At 45.9% G+C, this 23886-nt stretch overlaps 1 protein-coding gene across 1 annotated transcript in view; it reads left to right on the forward strand.

The window, feature by feature from the left end:
* The window catches only part of RBP3 (retinol binding protein 3), a 48049-nt gene that overhangs the window by 20008 nt on the left and 4155 nt on the right, over positions 1 to 23886 (forward strand). The window contains exon 3 of the mRNA XM_089687557.1: positions 2042 to 2184. Within this exon, the coding sequence (XP_089543683.1) occupies positions 2042 to 2184 (143 nt within the window). The remainder of the gene's footprint in view (positions 1 to 2041; positions 2185 to 23886) is intronic.

The following is a 23886-nucleotide window of genomic DNA, read 5'->3' on the forward strand; positions in this document are numbered from 1 at the left end:
GCATGCCTGCATTTCTGTCAGATAGTGCACCATGTTGCCCAGAAAATCGCTGCAATTACAAATGTTTAGGCATTCTCATGATTATTTCTTTTGTTTGTATTGGTATGACATAAAAAAGTGGAGAAACAAAAAGCCAAATCTGACACATTCCATGCAAAACCCCAAAAATATTTGGTAGCACACCCCTTGGAAAAAATAACTAAAATCAATCATTTTCTGAAACCATCAATAAGCTTCTTACACCTCTCTACTGGAATTTTACACCATTCTTCTTTTGTCATCTGTTCCAGGTCTCTCATATTGGAAGGGTTCCTTTTCCCAACTGCTGTTTTGAGATCTCTTCACAGGTGCTCTATGGGATTTAGATCTGGACTCATTACTGGCCAGTTCAATACTCTCCTCTTTGAAACCATTTCTGGGTGTTTTTTGACGTATGTTTTGGGTCATTGTCCTGCTGTAAGACCTATGACCTCTGATGGAGACCCAACTTTCTGACACTGGGCCCTATATTGCACACCAGAATTCTTTGGTAGTCTTCAGATTTCATAATGCCATGCCATGAATATACGTAATGGCAAGAGGTGATTGGTTACGCTGGAGGGCCTATTGTTTCTGGCTGCTGGGGTTTTATTGTCACTAGAGATCTATTGTTGCTGGTGGGGTCTATTGTTGATGGGGGGTCAACTGTTGATCTAAGGGATCTACTGTTGAGGTGTATTATTGTTGGCTGCTAGGAAATTTATTGTTGCTGGTAGGGGTGTATTGTTGCTGGGGTAGATCTATTGTTCATGAGGGGTCTGTTGTTGCTAACGGCAGGGAATCTATTTTATTGCTTTTCTTGATATTATTAACAAATTCCATGCAAATTACTTAGCACCACAAAATGATACTTTGCTCTGTATTCTCGAAAAGGGTGAAACTGGGAGATGGGTAGGGGGTGGAACCAAGGGACAGTGCTCAGATGTTCGTAGTGGGTGGAGACAAGGAATGATTCAGAAAGGGGAGGGGGGGGGGGGCACCTGCACCTATTCTCTGAGAAAAAAAGCTACACACACACACAATATATTTATATATATATATATATATATATATATATACTGTATATAGATAAGATTGTTTTTTTTTACTGAATTTACAATATAGGAATGCCCTAGGCATCCTGTCTAGCAGAACATTGTTCCAGCAGGCATACTTGAATTTACTGAGGCCATGGGATGGGGCCAGGGGACACTTTTGTAAAGAAAAGGTCTGTGTACCTGTTGTTGCCACCATGCCTTGCTACAGTTTAAGCGGATTTGCTCATTTGGGTTAAAATTCAGGCCCTGTTATTGCTGGTTTCTGGGTAAGGGGAGGGGGATTGTTGGTGTAGTAAGTCTCTGTCTACAGTTAGTGGCCAGCACTTCCAGCAAGAACATTTGTTAATGAAGGAGGTAATGAACAAATTAGTGTACTCCTGGTTTGATTTAAGCAAGCTGGTCCAATCATCTTCTAACTTCAGCTTGTTCAATTAAGCTTTGACAAAAAAAACCTGGAAGCAGATTGGTTTCTATACAAAGCTGCACTAGATTTTGCACTCTTCAGTTTTAGTAAATCAACCCTATAGTTTCAAAGGCCCTCACCCCTGTTCAATGATGGTTGTTCCAGTTTGACGTAGATGGCCTCTTTTATTCCTCTTGTGAACCAGTTGTCAAAATGTGTACTGATGAGTCTCAATCTGTAGAATTTAATCTCCTATGCTGGTTGCTCTGGTTGAAGGCTGCAAATTGAATGTCCCTTTAGGACTTATAACCACCCTTCCCACTTCTGGGTGTCATTCTTTCACCACTGGATTATCTTTTGTGGTATTTAGCAAAGTAAATGATCGCAGAGGAACATTTAGAGGCTGGGAACTTTGGTAAAGATGTTTTGTGAATGGAGATACCAAGCAGCTGGTGCTCTGAGATCTCAGCATGTACCCTAAAATAAAAAAAATTATTTAGAATGGATTTATGCTTTTAGCACCCCATGAGAAAAAAAAACAGTAACATTTTCTTGCTCATAGATTTAACATTGGAGGTCCCACAAACTCCATTCCAGCACTCTGCTCTTACTTCTTTGATGAAGGAACACCCGTTCTCCTTGATAAAGTCTACAGCCGGACTGCCAATGCCATTACAGATGTTTGGACCTTACCTCAGATCGCAGGTAGGATACAGAATTTGTACCCCTAAAGTGTATGTAATGCCAATGCTTTCTCTTTTGTTTTGAAAAGAATGTGGAAGGGTTTTATCTTCTGTTGAGCTTTTATTGCTCGGTGTAAGAAGAAAAGTGCCAAAAGAAGAATGTATTAAACCCAGACTGTATTTTATTAAAAATGAGATAGGCAGTCAGTACATCAGTATTGATCAATTTTCAAATATATATACCATAGTTTGTAAACTCTAACTTTCACACAGTAAATAATTTACACTAATTTGGGTTACATTTGCCAAAGAAATGTAGCAGAAAACATTTTGGTCTGAAGTTATGAAAAATATGTGCAAAATTTTTATAACAGAAACTACAATGTTTTTTCAAAATTATTGGTATTTTTTCATCTTTTATAGAGCAAAAAAAGGAAAACCCTAAATACAACCAAAAGAAAGTTATTTTGCCCCAAAAACATGTTAAAAATTGAATTTGGGTACAGTGTTTCATGACTGAGCAACTGGCATTCAAAGAGTAACAGCACTGAAATCTGAAATATGGCCTGGGCAGGAAGGGGGTAAAAGTGTTTGGTATTGAAGTGGTTAAGAAATACAGTTTTTTTAAAGTGTATTTAAAGGAAAAGCTTTTTTTTTTTTTTTAAATATGAATACAGTAGTGAATAGTTATGACCAGGGCTTTTTTTTCACTGGGAACGTGGGGGAACGCAGTTCTGACACAGCCAGCACTGAATGTATGCAATGGCAAGAGGTGCTGGGGAATCTACTATCACTAGAGGGGATTTTTTTTGTGTGGTGGTTTATTGTTGCTAGAGAGATCTATTGTTCCTGGTGCTGGATCTATTGTTGCCAGAAAAGAATTTACTGTTTAGGGAGGGGTCTATTGTTGCTGGCTACTGGAGATTCTATTGATGGCTGGCTGCTGGTAGATCTGTTATTTCTGCTGAGGGTCCATTGTTCTTGGGGTAGTGTTTTGTTGCGGGGGGAAATCTATTGTTGCAATGGAGGGGGGAAGGGGTTATTGCTGCTGGCTGCAGAAGATTCATTTTACTGCTTTTCTTGTAATACAAATTACTTAGCACCACAAAATGATACTTGACTTTGTATTCTCTAAAAGGGGCGATACTAGGAGGTAGCTGTGGGGTGGAACTAGAGATGCACCAATACTGTTTTTTAAGACAGAGTACGAGTGTTATTATTATATAGCACCAACAGTTTGCTCAGCACTTTCCAATATAAAGGGAGACAATACAGCAATGATACAGTTCAATACAAGAAGGTTAGGAGGGCCCTGCTCCTAGGAGCTTACAATCTGGGTGGGGATGGTGGTAAATAGGGTAATAACTGTGGGGGATGAACTGATCACTGAATCTTCTATTTCTCCTGAAGAGTAGAAGATTCCATGATTAGCTGAAGGCAGGATAGGCTTCCCTGAAGAGATAGGTTTTCAGAGATTGCCTAAAAGTGGGCTGAGTAGGCGATAGTCTGATAGATTGGGGTACAGCAGAGGATGGTGAGGCTCTGGAGAAGTCCAAGAGACGAGCATGGGAGGAGGAGACAATGGAGCTAGAGAGCAGGAGGTCATGGGAGGAGCGGAGAGTACGGTTTGGGTGATATTTGGAGACAAGATTGGGGCAGAGTTATAAATGGCTTTATATGCTATTGTTAATGTTTTGAATTTTATTAGTTGGGCAATGAGAAGCCAGTGGAGGGATTGGCAAAGAGGGATGGAAGATATGGAACGGTTTGTAAGGTGGATGAGTCTGGCAGCAGCATTCATGGTAGACTGAAGAGGGGATAGCCTGCGATGAGGTAGGCCAATGAGGAGGGAGTTACAATAGTCAAGGTGAGAGATAACAAGGGAGTAAATAAGTTGCTTAGTAGTTTCCGAGGTTAGGAACGGGTGTATCTTGGAGATGTTGCGGAGGTGAAGTCTACAAGATTTGGACAGTGATTGGATTTGGGGCTCAAAAGACAGATGGGAGTCTAGGATTACACCTAGTATCCTGGCATAAGTGAGGGACTGATGGTTGTCAGGGGAGGGGGCACGGTTACCGATACATATTTTTAGCGTCATGCGACGGGTTTTTTAGATGAATGTAAATGTGTATATATATATGTATATATACACACACACACAGTTGTGTTCAAAATAATAGCAGTGTGTTGAAAAAAGTGAAACAAGCTCAAAATCCTTCTAATAGCTTTTATTTCCATACACACAAATGCATTGGGAACACTACACATTCTATTCCAAATCAAAACATGAAGAAAAATATATCAAATTTGCGTTGTTCCTCTAAAAAAAATTTAAGTGAATATTAGACTGTTAAAAATAGCAGTGTTTGTATTCTTCTTTACAAACTCAAACATTCACTATATAAACTGAAAAATGTTTGAAGACTTTGCTTTCCTTTGAATGACTTAATTAATATTTAGCTGTATAAGCACTGTTTCTGAGAACTGCTGTACATGTGTTGCATGGAGTCAACCAACTTCTGGCACCTGTGAACAGGTATTCCAGCCCAGGATGATTGTACTACATTCCACAATTCTTCTCTATTTCTTGGTTTTGCCTCAGAAACTGCATTTTTGATATCACCCCACAAGTTTTCTATTGGATTAAGATCCGGAGATTGGGCTGGCCACTCTATAACATCAATCTTGTTGGTCTGGAACCAAGATGTTGCACGTTTACTGGTGTGTTTGGGGTCGTTGTCTTGATGGAACACCCATTTCAAGGGCATTTCCTCTTCAGCATAAGGCAGCATGACCTCTTCAAGTATTCTGATGTATTCAAACTGATCCATGATCCCTGGTTTGCGATAAATAGACCCAACACCGTAGTATGAGAAACATCCCCATATCATGATGCTTGCGCAACCATGCTTTACTGTCTTCACAGTGTACTGTGGCTTGAATTCAGTGTTTGGGGGTCGTCTGACAAACTGTCTCTGGCCACTAGACCCAAAAAGAACAATCTTACTTTCATCAGTCCACAAAATGTTGCGCCATTTCTCTTTAGGCCAGTCAATGTGCAAATTGTAACCTCTTCAGCAGGTCTTTTTCAACAGTGGGACTTTGCGGGGGCTTCTTGCAGATAGCTTGGCTTCATATAGGTGTCTTCTAATTGTAACAGTACTCACAGGTAACTTTAGACCTTCTTTGATCTTCCTGGAGTTGATTGTTGGCTGAGTCCTTGCCATTTTGGCTATTCTTATATCCATTCGAATGGTAGTTTTTTGCTTTCTTCCACGTCTTTCAGGTTTTGGTTGCCATTTTAAAGCATTTGCGATCATTTTAGCTGAGCAGCCTATCATTTTCTGCACTTCTTTATATGTTTTCCCCTCTCCAATCAACTTTTTAATCAAGGTACACTGTTCTTCTGAACAATGTCTGGAATGACCCATTTTCCTCAGAATTTCAGAGAGAAATGCACTGTAACCAGTATGCACAACATTTGCTGCCTTCCTTCCTTAAATAAGGGCAATAATTGCCACCTATTTTTCAAAGAATGAATGACCTCACTAATAGAACTCCACATTGCTATTATTTTGAACATGCCCCTTTCAGTTAGTGATTCAATTACACAGAATCAGCAGCATGCATGTCATGACTGTTGGGTCTGTTGGATTTCTATTACTTTACTACACCTGCTAGTAAATTATTTGCCATGTAGAAATATCATTTCTACCAAAAACAGTGATTGATCAGGTTAGTGATGTCTGACTGCTATTATTTTGAACACAACTGTATATATATATATATATATATATACACACACACAGGCCTTGAAATTTCCACTCGCCTGCTCGCCAACAGCGAGTGGAAATTATGGGTGGGGAGAGTGTGTCCCCCAGGGGCGTATTTGCTGTGAACCAAACAAGGCGTTTGCCTAGGGCAGCAATTTTTAAGGGGGCGGCGCAGGGCAATGCCGCCCCCTTGTTTACCACGGAAGGGACACTTAGTAGAGGGGCGGGCTGCTGTGTCTTACCTGGGTCTGCGACTCCGTGTCCCAGTCCCACGTCGATCCGGTCCACGAGTCGCTGCTGGAGGAGGGGTAGGGAGGTTGTCAGTGGGTCCGGTGTCTTCATTTCCCTTGATCGCGATGTGTGGGCGGGATGACATGCCACCCCTGTCATCTTCCACACCCCCGGGATCACTCAACAGCCTATGGCAGCTTGTCCCTCCCTCTGCAAGCTCAGCCTCCTCGCTGATGATTGGCCGCCAGAACTGTAGCTCAGGAAAGGCAAACACGCGGCCAATCACCTGCAAGGAGGCGGAGCTTGAAGATGAGGAGCCGAGCAGCAGCAAGAAGATCAAAGAAGTGAGGGATCAGCCGGCGCAAGTGAAGAGGAGAGCAACCAGTCCTCCCCCCACCGACACCAACAATGGGGCACTATTTCTCCCCCCACTGACACCAGTGATGGGGCACTATTCCTCCCCCCACTGACACCAACGATGGGACACTATTCCCCCCCTCACTGACACCAATGATGGGGCATTATCCCCTCCCCCCTCCCACTGACACCAATGATGGGTCATTATTCCCCCCCCACTGACACCAATGATGGGTCACTATTCCCCCCCTCACTGACACTAATGATGGGGCACTACCCCCCCCCCCACACTGACACCAATGATGTACATTTGTCTGTGTATGTATATGTGTTTGTGTGTACATGTGTCTGTGCTTGTGTATTTCTGTGTATGTACATGTATCTATGTGTATGCGTGTCTGTATGTGCTTGTGTGTGTATACGTGTGTGTGTGTGTGTGTACATGTGTCTCTGTGTGTATGTACATGTCTGTGTGTGTACAGGTGTCTCTGTTTGTGTGTATTTGTTGGTGGCGAGTAACTCTTAAGGCCTGGCTAGTAGCTCAGGACTTGAAATTTTAAGCTCTGTATATATGTGTATATATATATATATATATGATTTAAATAGTATAATTCTATAGACCCTTCCAAGTAGATGCTCATGGGAATGTCCAATTAACAAAAACAGGCATTGCCATCTTAGATAAGGGAAAAATCTTGCTACCCACCATTTTAGAAGTGGGAAACAGGAAAAGGAAAGCAGCACCAACTTAGATACAGGAATACCACTGCAACCTGCCATTTCAAAACAAGGAAACCCAGGGGAAAAGACCCATAAATCAGAGAAACTATTTTAACAGCTGAATGTTAACAAACCAAAAAATAACAAAAAATATGTATTGGCCCTATGGGAGCAAAAGGCTATGCAGTGAGGAACAGAAGTATTTGAATACCCTGCGATTTTCTCCCACTTAGAAATCATGGAGGTGTCTGAAATTCACATTATAGGTGCATTCCCACTCGGAAAGACAGAATTTTAAAAACAAATTCAGGAAATCACCTTGTATGATTTTTAAAGAATTTGTCTTGCACTGCTGAACATAAGTATTTGAACACCTGAGAAAATCAGTGTTAATATTTTGTACAGAAGCCTTTGTTTGCAATTACAGAGGTCAAACGGTTCCTGTAGTTCTTGACCAGGTTTGCACACACTGCAACAGGGATTTTGGCCCACTCCTAAACACAGATCTCCTCTAGATCTGTCAGGTTTCGGGGCTGTCGCTGAGCAACACGGAGTTTCAGCTCCCTCCAAAGATGTTCTATTGGATTTAGGTCTGGAAACTGGCTAGGCCACTCCTGAACCTTGATATGCTTCTTACGGAGCCACTCCTTGGTTATCCTGGCTGTGTGCTTTGGGTCGTTGTCATGTTGGAAGACCCAGCCATGATCCATCTTCAGTGCTCTGACTGAGGGAAGGAGGTTGTTGCTCAAAATCTCACAATAAATGGTCCCATTCATCCTCTCCTTAATACAGTGCAGTCGTCCTGTCCCCTTCGCAGAAAAGAACCCCCAAAGCATGATGTTACCACCCCCATGCTTCACAGTAGGGATGGTGTTCTTGGGATGCAACTCATCCTTTTTCCTCCAAAAATGACGAGTGAAGTTTAGACCAAAATGTTCTACTTTGGTCTCATCTGACCACATGACTTTCTTCCATGCCTCCTCTGGATCATCCAGATGGTCCTTGGCAAACTTCAGACGGGCCTGGACGTGATGACTTGAGCAGGGGAACCTTCCGTGCAATGCATGATTTGAAACCATGACGGCGTAGTGTTCTACCGACAGTGACCTTTGAAACTGTGGTCCCAGCTCTCTTCAGGTCATTGACCAGCTCCTCCCTTTTAGTTCTGGGCTGATACCTCACCTTTCTTATCATCAGTGATACCCCACGAGGTGAGATCTTGCATGGAGCCCCAGTCCGAGGGAGACTGACAGTCGTCTTTAGCCTCTTCCATTTTCTAACAATTGCTCTAGCAGTTGATCTATTTTCACCAAGCTGCTTGGCAATTTCCCCGTAGTCCTTTCCAGCTTTGTGGAGGTCCACAATTTTGTCTCTGGTGTCTTTTGACAGCTCTTTGGTCTTGCCCATGGTAGTAGTTGCTGTCTGACTGACTGTGGGGTGGACAGGTGTCTTTAAAGAGCTCAGACAGGTACTAAGTTAGATTAATGAATGGAATAGAGGTGGACTTTTTAAAGGCACAGTAACAGGTCTTTGAGAGCCAGAATTCTTGCTGTTTCTTAGGTGTTCAAATACGTATGTTCAGCAGTGCAAGACAAATAAATTCTTTAAAAATTATACAATGTGATTTCCTGAATTTTTTTTTTTTAAAATACTGTCTCTCAGAGTGGGAATGCACCTACCATGTGAATTTCAGACCCCTTCATGATTTCTAAGTGGGAGAACTTGCAAAATCGCAGGGTGTTCAAATACTTCTGTTCCTCACTGTATAAGGGTAAAGAGATAAAAATGGCATATCTAAACCAATAAGCTTTTCCTAAATGGGTGCCAAAATAAAAATGAAAAGGCATAACCTCTGCCATAAAAATCAAGAACTAAAACACAAACTAAAAAATATCCATGTTATATTTCATTTCCCTGGATGTACTGGTAATTGCTTTCTGGAGAGCGTGGAGATCACTAGGCAGTTGTGTGTATATGATTGAGGTGAACAGCCAGTTTGATTGGTGGTGGATAACACTGGGTGTAAACCATCATTTATCTTGAACCATTATCACTGAAGATCATTTTTAGACACGGAGCACCTTTGGAGTATACCAACTAAACTTTGGATTGGACTTTTGTACATATTATATTTTATTCACATTTATATATGCTCTTTAGGCTGTGGTATTACTAAGATTTTTTTTTTTTATACATGTTAATGCATGTCATTTGTTTGCACATGTATGCATATCATTTCACTCTAAACCTTTAGGTCATATACTGTATATTGCATTGAAGTTGGACTTGCACATTAACACGTCAGTAGTACGTTTCTTTTGATTATATTGTAATTGTCCTTTTCTAAGGAATACAATTCTAAGAGATGTTCTTCCCCATTTTATCTTAAACTAACTAAAAAGGTTTGGCTTTACACTTCATAGTTTTTTTAAATATACTTATGAAATAAATTAGCATACCATAAATAAATGTGTAAAGTTTTTTGTTATATATCACACTGCAAAGCCATTTTTCTCATTACTTATGCAAGCTGTACTCTGTGGTGTTGACTTTTTTTTTATATGCTCTCTGTTTTATTGTTTGTTATTTTTGTATCAATGCAGGTTTGGCCCTGTCAGAACACAATAGCACAGCTGGGAGATCGCTGTGCCTACATCAGAGAGTTAGTACAGCAGCTCCTCCTGTGCTGTCAGGTTTTTGTTCAACCCCTGCTGGGTTGAATGAAAAAAAAAAAAAAACTAGTGGTGTGTCCCAAGCTTTAGGGTTATCAGGGTGGAAAGATAGAGGTGCTGTGGCAAAAGTGGGTGTGGTCAGTTCGCTTAAGGGTAATTTGATTAGAAGGTGTTATATGTGTGTTTTTTTGTGTGGATACTTTAGACTGAGCAGCCCTGAGCTCGGGGGGCACTGCCCATGGAACCCGGTGGCAGAACGGCAGGGCTTAGTGGAAAGTGTGACCTTTGCGACCCTGGTAGTTCTGCCACTGGTGTCAGTAGTTTTTTATTTATTTATTTATTTTTTTACCTCTTTATTATTTTTTTTTTTTTTCACAATTTTATTTTTATTATGTTTCACAATTTTTGTTTAGTATCCCCGGTTGGGGGGATTTGGTGAGCTACCAGGGGTCTAAACAGACACCTGACATCTCACCTTTGAGATAGAGAAAGGAGATTGAGGACACAGCCCTCAATCTCTAGCTCTGCAGCCTCAGGAGCACAGAATGAATGGACAGGAATAGTTCTGTACAAAGCTTCCTGGTCATTCGTATACTGAAGTATAGTAAACACAGTTTACTATGCCCTCAGTTATGAATGGACAAAGTCAGTGATCAGTACCAATCCCTGACTGTAAGGGACCGCCCGGCGGTACCACTAGCACTCCACTGGTCGGATGTTCCCAGCGCACGGAGTCTAAGCCCCAGGGTACTTGTTCACCAGGGCCCCTGATGGTGGGGATGGACTTGGAGTACCCCAGGACCAGGTCGTGACTACTGAGGACACCCGTCAGTGGTAGGGGTATTCGCCAGGGGCTCCCACGGGAGAGAGCCAGGTATGAGGAGGTCTGGAGACCCCGTAGAGAGGGACGGATGGATGGATGGATGGATGGCTGAGTAGGAGCAGGGTCATACAAGCTGGGTCGGTAACTATGGGGACGGTGCGGTACAGAGCAGCGGGCAGAGAATAGTCGGGTCACACGCCAGGTCAGCAACAGCAGGTCAGATCCAATAGGGGGCATACAGGAGAGAGGTCAGGCAAGCAAGGGTCAAAACAGGAGAAAACAGCAAGGTCAGGGCACAATCCGGGTCAGCAACTTACTTCAGACAGGTTCACAGGTTCACAGGATACAAAAGACCAAAAGGCACTGAATGACAGCTCAGGGCCGTTTAAATATCCCGCCCTGCGCTGTCATTGGTGCCAGGCGCGCGCCCGCGGTCACTACTGCGCATGCGCGAACCTGATTGCCGCGGTCGGCCAAGTCCCGGCGCTCGCGTACAGGGAGGTGTACTGCGCCTGCGCCGGGACCAGCGGCGCGACGATCCCCGACATTGCCCCCCCCCTACGGGCAACCTCCGGATGCCCACCCGATCTCTCCACCACGGGTGATCACGAAGAAACTCCCGGATTAGTCTAGGTGCGTGGACATTATGAGCCGGTTCCCAGGAGTTGTCCTCAGGACCATAGCCCTTCCACTTAATTAGGAATTGGGTCTGGCCCCCCCTTCTTCGGCACTTAAGGATCGTTTCCACCTCAAATTCCTCTTGTCCTTCGACCGTTATGGCCTCAGGGGGTCTGGATTCTCGTTCTGGGAAAGCATCTGGGACCACTGGCTTCAGCAGAGATACATGGAAAACTGGATGAATTCTGAATGTGGCCGGAAGGATCAGCTCATATGCCACTTCGTTGACCATCCGCTTTACCTGAAAAGGCCCCACAAATTTAGGTCCCAATTTTTTCGAAGGACAAAGCATCTTTAAGTTGGTTGTGGCCAACCACACCTTCTGCCCAGGCCGCAACGCCAAATCCCCTCTTCGTTTCTTGTTAAACTCCTTCTTATTGTCCTCTTGGGCCCGAGCGATGGCTTCCTGGAGTAATTTGTTATTGACGGAGAAGAAGGTCAACGCATCCTGCGTGGCTGGAACTGGGCATTCAGAGACCAAGTCAGGGAGAAAGACAGGGTGAAACCCATAATTCGAAAAGAATGGGGACTGCCCCGTTGCCGAATGGCTTGCGTTGTTATAAGCAAACTCCGCCAGGGGTAAAAGAGACAGCCAATCATCCTGCAGGAAAGACGTGTAGCAACGCAAGTATTGCTCCAGGGTCTGGTTCGTCATCTCGGTCTGACCGTTGGTCTGAGGGTGGAACGCGGAGGAGAGGGACAACTTGATGTCCAGGGCCTTGCACAGAGCCCTCCAAAACTTAGATGTAAACTGGACCCCTCGATCAGAGACGATGTCCTCGGGTACTCCATGAAGTCTAACGATCTCCCGGATAAATATTCGCGCCGTCTCAGTTGCTGACGGAGTCTTCCTTAGTGGCACGAAGTGAGCCATCTTGGATAGGCGATCAATAACTACCAGAATTGCTGTGTGGTCTTGTGACGGTGGGAGCTCGACTATGAAGTCCATCGCGATCTTCTGCCAAGGCCGTTCGGGAATCGGCAAAGGTCGCAACAGCCCCCAGGCTTTGCTCCTTGACGGTTTGCTCTTCTGGCAGATGGTACAGGATCTCACGTAGCGCTTGCAATCCTTAGCCATGTTTGGCCACCAAAACGAGCGCCGGAGAAGCTCCAGAGTCTTGACTGGGCCAAAGTGACCCGCCAGCGGGTGATCGTGGCAATGCCCCAAAACCAGGGTCCGGACTTCCTCAGGTACCATGATAGAATCCTCCTTCCACAGGAGTCCCCCTTTGTTCTGGAGGGATACCCCAACTGGGGTTGGTGTGGCCGTAGATGCTTCTATTAACTTGGAGCGAAGGTCCGACTGGAGCGCCAAGAAGTTCCCTGAGGACAAGATAGTGTCGGGTACCAGTTCCTCTTCGGAGTCCTCAAACATACGAGATAGCGCGTCAGGCTTCGTATTTTTAGATCCGGGCCTGTAAGTAATATGAAAATTGAATCTGGAAAAGAACAGGGCCCATCTTGCCTGCCGTGGGCGTAGACGCTTGGCAGTCCTCAGATATTCCAGATTCTTGTGGTCTGTGAAAATCAATATAGGGTGTGAGGCACCTTCCAGCAGGTATCTCCATTCTTCTAGCGCTGCTTTGATAGCCAGCAGCTCTCGATCCCCGATATCGTAATTCTTCTCTGCTGGGGTGAGTTTCCTCGAGAAGAATGCTACGGGATGGAGTAACTCTTTGGTGCCTTTCCGCTGAGACAGGATGGATCCTACCGCATTCTCCGATGCATCTACCTCCAAGATGTAGGGCAGGGCCGCGTCCGGGTGGCCCAGGATGGGTGCCGAGGTAAACAGCTTTTTCAGAGCTTCGAAAGCTTTTTGAGCCTCTGGTGTCCCTTTGAACCGGGTTCCAAGTTTGGTTAGTTGGGTAATGGGGGAGACCAGACCCGAGAAGTTTTTGATGAACTTCCGATAAAAGTTCGCGAACCCTATAAACCGTTGGACACCTTTTTTGTCCGTGGGTTCAGGCCAATCTAAAATTGCAGAGACCTTCTGGGGGTCCATCGCGACCCCCGCAGTGGAGATAATCAGGCCTAGGAACGTGATGCTAGATTGCTCAAAGCAACATTTCTCCGCCTTAGCATATAACCCATGCTGCCGCAATCGCCCCAAAACTTTCGCCACATGTATCCTATGATCCTCTAGAGAGGGTGAAAAAATTAGTATGTCGTCCAAGTAGACGATAACGAAGACATCCAAAAAATCCCTGAAGATGTCGTTCACAAAGTGTTGGAAGGTGGCTGGTGCATTGCACAGCCCAAATGGCATGACCAAGTATTCAAAGTGGCCAAACCGGGTACGGAAAGCAGTTTTCCACTCGTCCCCCTCTCTTATGCGTACCAGGTTATAGGCCCCCCTTAAATCAAGTTTTGTGAATATGACTGCAGCCTTTAGGCTCTGAAACAGTTCTGGTACCAATGGCAATGGGTAACGATTTTTTATCGTGACCCTGTTCAGCTCCCGGTAGTCAATACAAGGTCTCAGGGTTTTGTCTTTTTTCTCCACGAAGAAGATTCCCGCTCCTGCTGGAGAAGTGGAGGGGCGGATGAATCCCTTCTGGAGGCTGTCCTCGATATATTCCTTCAGGGCCCCCAATTCAAGCTCAGATAGGGGGAAAATACGCCCAAAAGGGATTTCAGAGCCTGGTAACAGGTCGATTGGACAGTCATACGGGCGGTGGGGGGGCAGAGTGTCGGCTCCCCGCTTACTGAACACATCCAGGAACCCATGATAGGCTGCGGGAATAACCTGTTTCAAGTCGGAGTCTCCTTCGGAGCAAAGGAGAACTCGGGGCCCCGCGGGGCCCGAAGTGCGACAATGTTCCCGACAGTATGGGGAAGGGAACGAGATTGACCCGGTCTCCCAGTCAATCTGGGGGTTATGGGCCCGTAACCATGGGAGCCCCAGAATGACTGGGAAAAGAGGTGATGCAATAGCGTCCAGGCGGAGGAACTCCTGGTGCTGGTTGGCAATGATAGTGGCAATGGGGGGAGTTTCCTGATTAACTACCCCCGATTTTATCTGGGAACCATCAGCCAAAAAGATGTTGAAGCCCTTCTGTCTGTGTTGGAGAGGGATACCCTGTTGGTGAGCAAACTCTAGATCCAGGAAACAGCTGCATGCCCCCGAATCAACTATGGCTGTCACCTCCACGATCTTTCCTGGAAGCTGAAAGGAGAGGGGCACTACTAAGTATTGCGAAGGACAGGTATTGCTAACAGACAAGGAAGAAAAACGGGTGCACTTACTCATTTTTTGAGGGCAGGATCGCACCATATGACCAGCTTCACCGCAGTAAAGGCAGAGGTTCTGGGCTCGTCTGCGCTGGCGTTCCTCCGGTGATAATTTAGGCCGTGCCAGACCTAGCTGCATAGGTTCCGGAACATCTCCTGGTGGTGGGTTCTGGATGTTTTGTCGGGTTGGTGGGCTGGGGCCTAGGAATGGACCCCAGGTATTTCCGCGACCCTGGCCGGACCTCTCAAGCCTGCGTTCCCGCAGTCTTCGGTCAATCTTAATTGTCAGGGCAATAAGGTCTTCTAGAGACTCGGGAACCTCCACCCGGGCCAGCTCATCTTTCAAGGGATCGGAGAGTCCCATACGGAACTGGTGCAATAGAGCGAACTCATTCCAGCGTGTGTCCCCCATCCACCGCCTGAAATCAGAGGCGTATTCCTCTGCCGCCCGCCGGCCCTGTCGGAGCGCATATAAGGTCGCTTCGGCAGAGGCTGCCCGCTGTGGGTCATCATACAAGATGGCCATTGCTTCAAAGAAACTATTGACCGATCCCAGGTGAGGATCATTGTTTCCCCTTAGCCGGTGGGCCCAATCCTGGGGTTCACCCTGTAGTAGTGAAATAATGAATCCTACCTTCACGTTTTCGGTCAGGAAGGTACGGGGTTGTAGCTCAAAGAACAAGAGACAGGAGTCGCGGAATGACCGGAAGCGTGTGCGGTCCCCGTGAAAACGCTCCGGTAGGGGTATTCGGGGTTCTACCATAGGGAGCGGGGCGGAAGCCCCTGAGGCTGGCTCCTGAGCTACCAGGGCCGGGGGTGCAGAAACCGGGGCCTGTGGGGCAGGATCAGAAATAGGGCCAGTCTGGATGCGATTCTCCAGCTGCATGCATCTGTCCTGCAGGACCGTTACGGCCTGCGTCAAAGTAGCTAGGTGCCTGCAAATTTCCTCTAACGGGGAGGGCCCTCCTCTAGGCTCAGTCATGGCCTTTTGGTACTGTAAGGGACCGCCCGGCGGTACCACTAGCACTCCACTGGTCGGATGTTCCCAGCGCACGGAGTCTAAGCCCCAGGGTACTTGTTCACCAGGGCCCCTGATGGTGGGGATGGACTTGGAGTACCCCAGGACCAGGTCGTGACTACTGAGGACACCCGTCAGTGGTAGGGGTATTCGCCAGGGGCTCCCACGGGAGAGAGCCAGGTATGAGGAGGTCTGGAGACCCCGTAGAGAGGGACGGATGGATGGATGGCTGAGTAGGAGCAGGGTCATACAAGCCGGGTCGGTAACTATGGGGACGGTGCGGTACAGAGCAGCGGGCAGAGAATAGTCGGGTCACACGCCAGGTCAGCAACAGCAGGTCAGATCCAATAGGGGGCATACAGGAGAGAGGTCAGGCAAGCAAGGGTCAAAACAGGAGAAAACAGCAAGGTCAGGGCACAATCCGGGTCAGCAACTTACTTCAGACAGGTTCACAGGTTCACAGGATACAAAAGACCAAAAGGCACTGAATGACAGCTCAGGGCCGTTTAAATATCCCGCCCTGCGCTGTCATTGGTGCCAGGCGCGCGCCCGCGGTCACTACTGCGCATGCGCGAACCTGATTGCCGCGGTCGGCCAAGTCCCGGCACTCGCGTACAGGGAGGTGTACTGCGCCTGCGCCGGGACCAGCGGCGCGACGATCCCCGACACTGACTGTCCATTCACACAAGGAAGGGGCAGTAAATGAAATGCCCCTTCCCCTTGCTCTATCCAGACAGATCCCCCGCAGCAGCTGGCGGGAGACAGGGGAACCCAGCAGTGCTGCATGGGAGGAGGGGGGCCGGCAGACAGGACACAGCGGGGCCGGCAGAGAGGACACAGTGGGGCCAGCAGAGAGGACACAGCAGGGAAGAACATGGTGATGCCAGGGGAGAGGACACAGCTCTTTTTAGGATATGCAGCCCTGGCCCACCAGGCAAATTCCGATGTGCGCTGTGAGTTTAGTATATGTAGTAATAGGACTGTAGCATGTTCTGATTCTATGACCTAAATCCAAATCAGATTACATGTTAACATGTTTTCTTCAGCCCTATCATACATCAATTTCACAGCCAAGCCAATATAGTGTAACAAACCCTTTAAGTCATTAGTGGTATGAAGGTGGTGGGAAATCTTCTACCTCACAAAAATGTAGAGTTTGGTAATACTGATGTATGTCCTATTGATTGATGTAGGTGACAAATGCAGGCGTGGTCCAAAAAAACTGGTGTGGTGTCCTATGCTTTGCTATATTTTAGACAAAAGAAGGTGTGGAGGTTAATGCTGGAACAATCCTGTGGCACTCAAAAAGAAGATGACAAAAATACACCATTCAACCACCTCGCTGTTCCTGTTCTTTTTCCTGAGACAGATGAAGCCTGCCCATTCATGCATATATTAGCTAGGCCAGCACAGAAATGAGAACCCTAAAACTACCAGATTTTGGTCCATAGGAACTGAAAGAGGATGAGTGGAGGTGTTGCGACATGGTTAAATTATTGTGATTTAATCATAATAAGCATGGGGAAACAGAACCAAAATTTTCAGTAATCTAATGATAACCAAAATCTGCTTGCTTTGGGATCTAAGGTATCTTATAACATGCCCAAAGGGGAATTATATTCTGTGATTTGTCCCTTTTACAAAGGCAATATATTTATTTTTCTGTGAACCCCCTGGATATCATTCAAACTTTCAGCAGATTACTGATCAATACTTCTCTCATAGTTGACCATGGCTAACATGAAAGCCTGTTATCCTACGTCAATTCAGGCAAATGTGATTGTGACGGGAGCGTAGGCAGGACAGAACACACAAAAAAGATGGTAAACACACAAAGCTTTATTGAACTATGGAAGGCACTCAATCGGGGCAGCTCTTGGCACTCCGCAACATGCGGCTTGTAGGGACACTCACGGTAAGCGGGCTCATGGGGATTCAACGGGACCTTGGCTATGGGGTCTGACCTCAGCACAACCCCCACAAAGCTTTCTAGGGACAAAATCAGCGTCACGGGGCTCAACAGGATCTTGGCTGTGGGGTCTGACCTCGGCATAGCTCCCATACAGCTTTATAGGGACAACATCAACCTCACGGGAACTCAGCGGGACTTTGGCTGTGGGGCCTGGCCTCAGCACAGCTCCCACACAGCTTTCTAGGGACAACACGATAGGCGGCTTGCAGATGCTCAGCAGCAGGCGGCTTCCAGGGAGGTAGGCGGCTTGCGGATGCTCAGCAGCAGGCGGCTTCCAGGGAGGTAGGCGGCTTGCGGACACTCACGGCTCTGGCAGGTATGTCCTGGCTCACAGCAGGCGACAGAAAGGGGGGGGTGAACCTCCTCAGTAGAGTATCGTGGGGCCCACAACAAAGCAGTTCCAGCCCGCAGCACAGGGGGTAATCCGGGCCCCAGAGTATTGGGGGAGTGGCAGCGGGTACTCCCAACCCTGGGGATATGTAGCAGAGGGGCAGCGGGTACTCCCAACCCTGGAGTATTGAGCAGAGTGGCAGCGGATAATAGTCCTGACCTTTGGGGGGGTGATCTCCTGCAGAGTGCCCATCAGCGGAGGTCCGGTCCCCACCCGGACCTCCCACGACAGCGGTGGTGGCAGGCAGAGAAAGAGCGGCCGGAAAGCACAGGAGGAAGAGAGAGCGGCCTGGTCCCTCGCTGGCTTTTTAAAGCCGCGCAGGACGCTTCCGGGTTTCCCTGGCAACGGCCGGCCCAGCGCCGCATTGCCAGGGCAACGAGGCACGCCCCCTTGACTCGAGCCGCGCTTTAGCGAGCGCAGCCTTTGTCACTGGTGGGCGCAGAGCGCGAGAAGCCCCTGTGCCCGTGCTGCGTCCGCTGGGGTGCGCAGAGACATCTCGCCAGTCTGCCGCTGGGGTGGGAGGGGGTCACAGCTCCTCTGCCTAGATTGCCGAATGAGCTATGATCCTCACCGCAGGGGTCCCCTCCCCCCATCCAGCACAGCCTGGCTTCAGAGGCTGTGTGCAGGATGAGAGGACGCGGCAAGGGGGGAGGGTGAAGGGACGGCAGGGCACACCGTGACAGTGATATTCTATGGGGCCTCTTGCCTGACACCTTCCACTCCTCTTCATTGCCCTGGGGATGGCCCCACTGTCTATACAGGCAGCACTCTGTTGAACTTAGACAACAAGGCCAAAGCCACTCTTAACTGTGACGTAACGATCCCTGCTCCTCCTTCTGCACCTGCTGCATATTGGGGCATATCCTACGGACTATGCCAAGTGTTGGGTTGCAGCATGGTGGGGTGGTAGTAAACATACTGAGGCTTTGAGTGCAGTAACCAATGTATTGAAGAACTTGTAAACAGTAAAATAGCCCAGCAGCATAGCCACCCAACCGGGAACTTACAGTCTTGGAACCTTCCAAGGGGGATGGAATATGGACTTGCCAATCCAACCCAAAAGGGAAGCTTTTAGATGTTGCAGATGTAGGCCCTGAGTGTTTCCTTCTTCTCTGGAACCTCTCCCTGATGTTAGTGCTATCCCTAACAGATGGGTGTGCTATCCCTAACAGATGGGTGTGCTCTCCCTACACTAGCCACTTTGTAAATGTGTGGCAAAACATAGGGGCAGGGACTTAAAAAGACTTTGCATGACAAAAGATGGAGAAAATACAGTGGAGAAAATAGACTGCACCTGCCTACACTCCTCCCCTCTTTGCTAGACATTGTCCTCAGCATTGAATACAACACAGAACAATTTAAAACCCAAAATGGGAGGTTTCTGATGTTGAAAACGTAGACCTTGAGCTTTCCCTACTCCTCGGGAACCTCTTCTTAATGCTAATGTTGGCATTGACAGACGGGTGTGCTCTCCCTGCACTAGCCCCTTTGCAATTGCTCTGATTGATACATTTTTTTAGTGCTGTAAATAATCCTAAACAACTGCTCTATATACTTTGTATACTTGCCATTTATGAAATAACATCTGACAGAGGATTCTGGGATTAAATGGAAGCTAGAGGAAAGGAAGAAGAATGTTTCAGACATTAAAAACAAAAGTTCATCCAGTTCAACCATTAAAAGAAAAAATGTTATAATCCTATACCCACAATTGATCCAGAGGAAGGCAAAAAACCCAGCAAAGTATGATCCAATTTTGTCCCCTGCAGGGGAAAAAAATTCCTTTCTGATCCCCTCGAGAGGCAATCGCATATTCCCTGGATCAACTTTACATATATATATATATATATTGCAGCTTACAACCCTTACAGTAGATATGGTGGCTTCATCAATTTTCTTTTTCACCTAATAAACTGGTGGCCAGTATCACACTTCCATCTTAAGGGTGGCTATACTCACTGCTCCACTGTATCTATGGAGGAGCAATGTGGCCATCCTTGGACAGTAGCATTTGTGTGTTAGATGGACTTTACATAAGTGACTAACAAATTACAGCATAACTATGGCTAACACACAATAGTTACAGAAACATGTTTTTTTTCTTATGGGAAAAAGGTAATACATAAATGAATAAAAGTTGACCATTGTAAGCAAGCCTGTCAGTGTAAAAGTCATTTTAAAGGCTATTTTTTTATTAAAATAACTAAGATGTTAAACTTGCCTGATCAGTGCAACACTATTGCACAGAGCAGTCCTTTACTGGCTGTTTGGCAGTCCCCTGCCAGCGCCTTCCACTCCTTCTTCCAAGTGCCCCATCAGCAAGCCCATTGCTGATTGGGCATCGAGTGTGATCCCGGGCTGGGCTGTGTGCATTCATAGACACGTGCCATCAAGCCATGCCCCCGTTCCCTCCTCACAGGAGTTTGACTGACACAAGTGGGAGACTATGGTTTCCACTGCTGCCTGTGCCACCTTTGAGACCAGGAGAAGAGAGCAGGGCTGCAGCAAATGAGCATTTAGGGTCAGGCGGGGGGGCTGGGGCAGTTAGTGGGATTTTCTTATCTTAACCCAAGTGGAAAATTATACCCCCTTCCTGTCCAGGCCAATTTTCAGATTTCAGCGATCTCGCACTTTGAATGACAATTACTCAGGCATGCAACAGTGTACCCATATAAAATTTACATCTTTTTTTTCACACAAATAGAGCTTTCTTTTGGTTGTTTTTATTCATCACTGGGGTTTTTTTTTCTATAAACGAAAAAAAGACAGAAAATGTGGGGAAAAAAATTGTTTTTCTAAGTTTCTGTTATAAAATGTTGCAAATAAATCATTTTTACTCATACATTTTGACCAAAAGTTATACAGCTACATTTCTTCGGTAAAAACAGCCCAAATCAGTGTATATTATTTGGTCTGTGTGAAAGCTATAGAGTCTACAAGCTATGGTACCAATCATTGAAAATTGATCAGTCCTGATGTACTAATGGCCCATCTCATTTCTTGAGGCCCTAACATGCCAGGACAGTAAAAAAAATACCTGCCACATGACCCCTTCTTGGAAAGTAGACATTCCAAAGTATTTAGAAAGAGGCACGGTGAGTTTTTTTTCTTTCGAAAATTTTGTTGTTTTTTTTTCTTCACAAAATTGTCATATTAATGGGTTATTTATCACACCCTGGCATAGGCATACTTGCAACTACACCCCAAAACACATTTTGCTACCCCTTCCTGGGGATACCACATGTGTGAGACTTTTCCACAGCCTGGCTACATAGAGAGGTCTGACATGCAAGGAGCATCATCGGGTGTTCTAGGGACATAAATTACACATCAATATCTTTACTACCTATTACACTTTTGAAGGCCCTGAAGCACCAGGACAATGGAATTACTCACAAAATGACCCCATTTTGAGAAGCAAACACCCCAACATATATTCTATGAGGCATAATGAGTCTTTTGAACATTTTTTTCCACATGTTTTCAGAAACTGTGGAAAGAATATGGAAACTTTTTTTTTTTTTTACACAAAGTTATTTATAAGAATTTTCTAACACATAGCACGTACATACCAAAAAGATATACCCCAAATACATCCATTAGACAGAGCTATCACATGGTAAAGGGTCGCTGTGATTGGCCCTTTACCTCTGTGATGCACTGTGTCCAAAGGACACAGCGATCACCTACACTTCCCGATGCATGCCACCGGGGGTGCGCAGGAAGCGCAATCATGGGAGGACGTCATATGACACCCTCCCAGAACTAGCGGGCCGTGGTGTAGCCATCTTACAGCTATTGAGGAGTAATTGGTTAGCGCAGCACCAATTACTCCTCATTTAGTATTTTCCCATTTGGTAAATGGTAAGGTGTTAGCAGCTTTTCATATAGATTAGGAGACCTAGAGCGCGGGAGGACTACATAGATATAGTCATACAGCTATTACTCAGTCAGCAAGTGGCTAACGGAGGGAATGCATTGGTGTAAAAAAAGAGTTTGAGTTGAGAACCACTGTTTTGTCTCAGGCCCCTGACTACCACTTTTGCTGGACAGTTTAGTCTGTTAAAGGAAGTTGAAAAATAACAAACCTACGGTACTGACCAGATCAACAGACAAAATTAAATAAAGAAAATGAATGCAGCCACCACTTCTGAGAATTGTTAAGCTGCAATATATTCCATTTTTGTTTCTGGTTTTAGGTACGCCTTACTTCATATATGCTTCTTAAGGCATGTAAACATTAGCAGCATGCTTTCAGTTCTCCATTATGTCTGTGTGCATGGGCCCTTAAAGTGAACCTGTTGCTTTGCAATGCATATAAAACTGAACTCAAAAGTGAAGCTTCCTATGTTGGAGGAAAAATGTAGGATTGTTAACTGTGCCCAAGCAGTACTGTGATGGAAAATGCACATTTTGTCTTAAATTCTTTGTGAAGAATAGCAATGCACTTCCTAGTATGTGAGGGTGCCAAGGCACTCCTATGCCTACCATCTCATAGCTGTATATCTGCAGTGTGTGATTAAAGGAGATCTGAAGTCACAGCATACCCTTTCTTTTTATAATATCAGTATCGTTATAGCAATAGAAGCAATAGTTATTTTTGACAATCCAGTATAAGCTTCCTTTCATGTTGTGAGTGCTGTCAGTCTGCTGGTTATCTCTTGCCACAACTTTATGGATTCCCTACATGATTTGCTGCTTTTTTGTTCCACCATTCTCTGCCATTCCTTTAGCTTACTTTTCATTTCTTAGGACAACCTATCATATGGTACCTTACTGCTTGCACACGGTGATGATGTCACATCTGGTGTGTTTGTTGTACTGACTGCCTCCTAAAATTCCTCCTCTCGGCACCTCTGTAGTTTAGACAGAAGGTTCTGGTTAATGTGCGACACTGCAGTGGCTATTCAGAAGGCACATTAAATATGTGCCACTGAATTCAAGGAAGTACTGTAAATGTGTGGGATTCTTCAAAAATTACTCTTTTAAACTTCAAGATCATTCAAATTAATAGGAGTAAGCTAGAAATAATTGAGTGTCAATGTGGACATGAACATATGTTTGTAAATTTAGACCATTGATACTCTTTAGGCCTCTGACTTCTAGTCTGAGGAAATCTGGAGTGAGATATAGGGATGTCACCACTGTGCTCCTCACTGTTCTCTTTGCTGAAGACTATGAGGAAGCATAGCCCTGTCTATACCAAGATGGCTGCCTCCACATAAAAACACAATGCAGAACAAGGCATGGTAAGTCAGTAAATGGGGAAGGTCAACTGCAGGAAGATTACAAGCAATGATGGAGATTAGTCCTCTGCCATCTTTCTGCCTTTTTGGGTACAGCTTCCAGAGTTAAGTTCCTCTTTAACCACCACCCATCTGCCCATTGCCTATAGACGGTGGACGGGAAGCTTTGCCGATGTGGGCTAATGTACCTGTATGTAAGCCCACATCGGCGGCTCCTATTTGGCTCACAGAGCACGCACCTGAGAGCCGGGCGATCCAAATGTTGCCTGGACACAGCGGATCATATTACCGCTGTGTCCGGGAGATCACATGGTGTGTTACCATGTGACTGCTGTGACCAATCACAGCGCACACATAGTAAACATTGAAAGTGAAAGTAAAGATCAGTTCTCTCTGCTCTCACTGTGAGAAGTGATACAGCAATTTGCGTGTGTGCATGAGCCTGTCAGGTTGTATGTGCACTCACAAACTGGTGCACCCAGCCCTGTCACCTGTCCCAGTGCACACAATAACATGTCCATACACCATACAAATATCCTAATCACCACCATACCAGCGCCTTGATCACCGCCATTTGCCATACCAGCACCCTGATCACCTCCATATATCATA

The sequence above is a fragment of the Staurois parvus genome, unplaced genomic scaffold, assembly GCF_062004578.1.
Source record: "Staurois parvus isolate SC_StPar_1 unplaced genomic scaffold, SC_StPar_1.0 ptg000430l, whole genome shotgun sequence".
Classification (NCBI taxonomy): domain Eukaryota; kingdom Metazoa; phylum Chordata; class Amphibia; order Anura; family Ranidae; genus Staurois; species Staurois parvus.